General features: G+C 38.6%; 1 protein-coding gene across 1 annotated transcript; it reads left to right on the top strand.

The window, feature by feature from the left end:
- The first annotated feature begins 463 nt into the window (after positions 1-463).
- Positions 464-1,890, top strand: LOC140935247 (uncharacterized). Its single transcript, XM_073384789.1, has one exon. It carries the CDS (start codon positions 602-604, stop codon positions 1,850-1,852), a length of 1,251 nt encoding a protein of 416 aa, XP_073240890.1. The 5' UTR covers positions 464-601; the 3' UTR covers positions 1,853-1,890.
- Positions 1,891-3,970: the final 2,080 nt, after the last annotated feature.

The following is a 3,970-nucleotide window of genomic DNA, read 5'->3' as shown; positions in this document are numbered from 1 at the left end:
TTCCATTTAACCAAAAGGTCCGGTTGGAATTTTCGTCAACTTCCGGGAGCAAAAAGAACAGTATTTTCCAAAATGTACAAAAAAGAGGACTCCCTTGCGAGGTATACCCAAATTTTCGAATTTTTTTCTTTCCCGGAAGTTCTCTTTAAATTCTCCTTGCTCCCGGAAAATCTAAAATTTTCGGTTCTTGAATGGTTTGAATTTTGAAAATTCAACGGTACCATAATTTCTGGAAACTTTTCTGGGAAAATTCTCCACCATTTGTCGCTGTTTCAAAATTTTCGAAAATTTAATTGTATGGAAACGTCCCTCGTTTCATTATCGAAAAAATACCCAGAGGGCAGTCCACAAGCATAACTCTCAACTCATCAATATGCGCATGTGCTAATTTTAAAAATTGCACTCTAAAGTTTACACACAGATGGCGACGATGATGTTAAGTTTTTTTCGCTGGTTTTGCTTTTTGCACGCAATACAATCAGTCTCAAGCAGCAGGCCGTTTCGTCTTGGTCAATGGCTTCCTGCCGACTGGAACGTCACTGACGAATGGTTGGCCAACGTGATCCACGAGTGTCAATGTAAATACAAAGATAAGTTAGAAATGCTTTTAACTCTTCATCCACCCGCTGAAGACGACGAAACAGCTCTGTGTGTACTTCGATCTACAGATACTAAAATTACAGATAAACACCTCCCTCTGCATAAACCGGTCGAAGATTTGAAGAATGCTATTCTCACCGACCATGAGATCAACATGTTCTTTCATCAAATGTTCTGGCAACAGTATCAACTCCCAAACTCTTCAGAAGGAACAAAAATTCCGTCCTGGCAATTGATGATAATAATAATCGACCACATCATGACAACAGCTCCAATGTTTAACAAAACTGCTTTGGTTGGCTTTCCAATCAATGCTATCTTGAACTGGCCGATGGCTACCACCGCTGGATTTGCTGCCTTCCTGAACGACAAAGTCAACAGATTGTTCAAGAGCATTCTCAATTATTGGGGAGAGTTCCTGTCAACTCCAGAGTCTTGCTATGTCTTGACTGACCATCCTCGACATGGTTGGTTTGGTGAGGATGCAATGGAAGCAATGCCAAACTTTGTTGAGGAGTTTAAATGCGATCCAGATGCCCCTTATTATGGTTTCAAGTCATGGGATGATTTTTTCACCAGAGAGTTTCGTCCTGGAGTTCGTCCAGTACAATTTCCAGACGATGATTACATTGTTGCAAACGCCTGTGAGTCGGCGCCTTACCAGATAGCTACATGCGTCAAAAAGAGGGACTTCTTCTGGATTAAGAGACAACGGTACTCTTTGCATTTTATGCTGAACAAGAGTGACCTGGCCAAGAAATTTCATGGTGGAACCGTCTACCAAGGGTTTCTTAGCGCCACTAGCTATCACCGATGGCACAGCCCAGTGTCGGGTACAATCTACAAAACAGAACTTGTTTATGGTTCTTATTACTCGCAGACCCATAACATCCAGGACGACCCTGCATCACCCAACATGTCTCAAGGATACCTGGCCCAGGTAGCTGCGCGAGGGATAATCTACATTATGGCTGATAATCCTGATATTGGATTGATGTGTTTCGTAGCAATCGGTATGTCAGAGGTCTCTTCAAACGAAATCACTGTTAAAGAGGGGGACAGAGTCAAGAAGGGCGACCAGCTCGGAATGTTCCACTATGGTGGTTCCACGCACTGTCTTATATTTCGACCCGAAGTTAAAATCGAGTTTGATACTCGTGGTCAAACACCAGGTCTGGATACCGACAATATTCCAGTTAGAGCTAAAATTGCGACCGTTTATCCAGCACAAGACAAGAACAAAAGATTCTAAAGAAAACCAGCTGAACATGGAAATTGGAGTTTAGCAGTCACGGGACTGCCAAAAGCTTTAAAAGTAATAAATATTTCTGCCTTGCTTCATTTACCCAATTTCCCCATGATTATTTTGGCGTGTGCTACGCGAATTGTTTGATCAGGTGCATGCAAAACTGAGATTTTGAGTCTGTATTCAGTGTATGAAAATTATCAGTTATGCTATGTTTTCACGTACATGGTAATAATGTGTAGAATGCAAGTAAACTAACATTTACTTTTCTCTGAGAGAAAAGTAAACGTTACTTTACATGCATTCTACACATTATTACTTAGGTCCTGCTTTGTGACCAAATTATAGAAGTAAAAAACGTCTGATAAAACGGACTTTACCGAGGTATTTCATTTTCTTTTCTTTCGTATTTAGATAGTCTTTTCTACTTTATGAGGACTCATTTTAAACGTCGAACTTCAAATGTGCCCCTAATAGGGAAAATCTATTGTTCTCCATCATTTGCTTTAGATTCAGCACATGTGAAACAGCTGAGAAACCTGAAAAAGCCCCAGGGAGTATAAGGTACAATATATTATGCGAAGCCGAAAAGGAGATTCATTTAATATTGTATCTAAAACCTTTCAGTAGTCATATTTTTTTCCAATTCTTTATGAAACCTTGTGTGAGATATGAAAATAAAAACCTTTGTGTTATCACAACAATAGCAACAACCGCTTTATTTCACATCAAAATGGGCCTTGATGTGCGGTGAATTCATAACAGCTTATTACTTATGCATTATTTAATCATCATTCTTTCTTTAATTGAGAATCTTAATGTTTGAAGTAATATATCAAGTACGAGACGCATTGTTTCACCACTGTATGAAACACTGAGTAGAGTATTGAAAATACGACAGGCAGCGGATTATTTTTGACGAACTTCAAGGTGTTTCATCTGGTGATGAAACACTGCCTTGAATGCTTGATATATATTAGCTTCGACACAAAATGATTTTAGAAAGAGAATTAAGAGGGAAAAAATGAGCAGTTTTTCATCTGATTTCAAATACTCGCAAACATTCATTTCCTTTGTATTATCTTTATGAATTATTAATGAGGCTGGGAATGATGTTGTCTGGTTATTTTCGCAATCTTGCGTTGTGTTGTATGTCGCTGGAGTTATCGCAACAAAATACTACCTAGGCAACCTAAACTTACCTAGATCATAACTTATGACTTGTTTATTTATCCGCACAAAATTGATAAAACAATAAAATATCATATCATGAAGCTAGGAGCAAATGGACGCAACATCTGTCCGTCATTTGAGGGAGGCGACTGTACAACATTAAAATTACGAGTTCGGAAAATTCGAATTGATGGCTCGTTCTGCCTCAGACAAATTCTGATTTTTTGCTCGAAATTCCAAACAAGCTGTTAAAACAGCTGAATTACTGACTTTCTAACAATTTCTCTGAATTTTTTTTGGCGTACTCCGTTTTTGTTCGTTTGTGCGGGAAAACGAACACCCGCGGGAAGACAGGAGGTCTGGAACTGAGAAACGATGTTCTTACATTCATACAATTTCCTTTGCGCGAATACTTTTTTGGACCTCGCCCGCCCCGGTTGGTTTCAATGTGGCCTATAGGTTTTGTTTTTGTTGGTGTCTGTATCTTGCTAAGCTTTTACCTCGGATGTACAAGGGACAAGGGGGAGGGGGAATCTCCTAGAGGATAAAACATCAGAACCTGATGTTTTTAGTTAGTAGCTGTTCGTTCATTGCTCGCACACATCAGTCACGTTCAGTGATGGCCAGTTTCTATGGTTGCGAGAGATGACGTCTCAAATCTCAAATCGAATCTCAAATCTCAAATGTTTATTTTAACACGGTCAAAAATTCATCAGGTTTTTTGTTACATATAAAGTATAACTACATAACAATATTTAATAATAAAAAATATATATCTAAAGAGTCTCTTAAAAATACTAGTCAAAATTACACTAAACTACACCTGTTTTCCATGAATGTCGTGTATCTAAGTTAATTAACTGAAATGAAAGTTTAACAATTGCTTAAAACGATTTAGAGATTTCTCTTGCCTAAGATTGTAGGGCAGACTGTTCCAAATAGTTGCACTTC

The sequence above is a fragment of the Porites lutea genome, chromosome 4 (genome assembly GCF_958299795.1).
Source record: "Porites lutea chromosome 4, jaPorLute2.1, whole genome shotgun sequence".
NCBI classification, from domain to species: domain Eukaryota; kingdom Metazoa; phylum Cnidaria; class Anthozoa; order Scleractinia; family Poritidae; genus Porites; species Porites lutea.
Note: the sequence above shows the minus strand (reverse complement) of the source record. Positions and strands in the feature narration are given on the sequence as shown.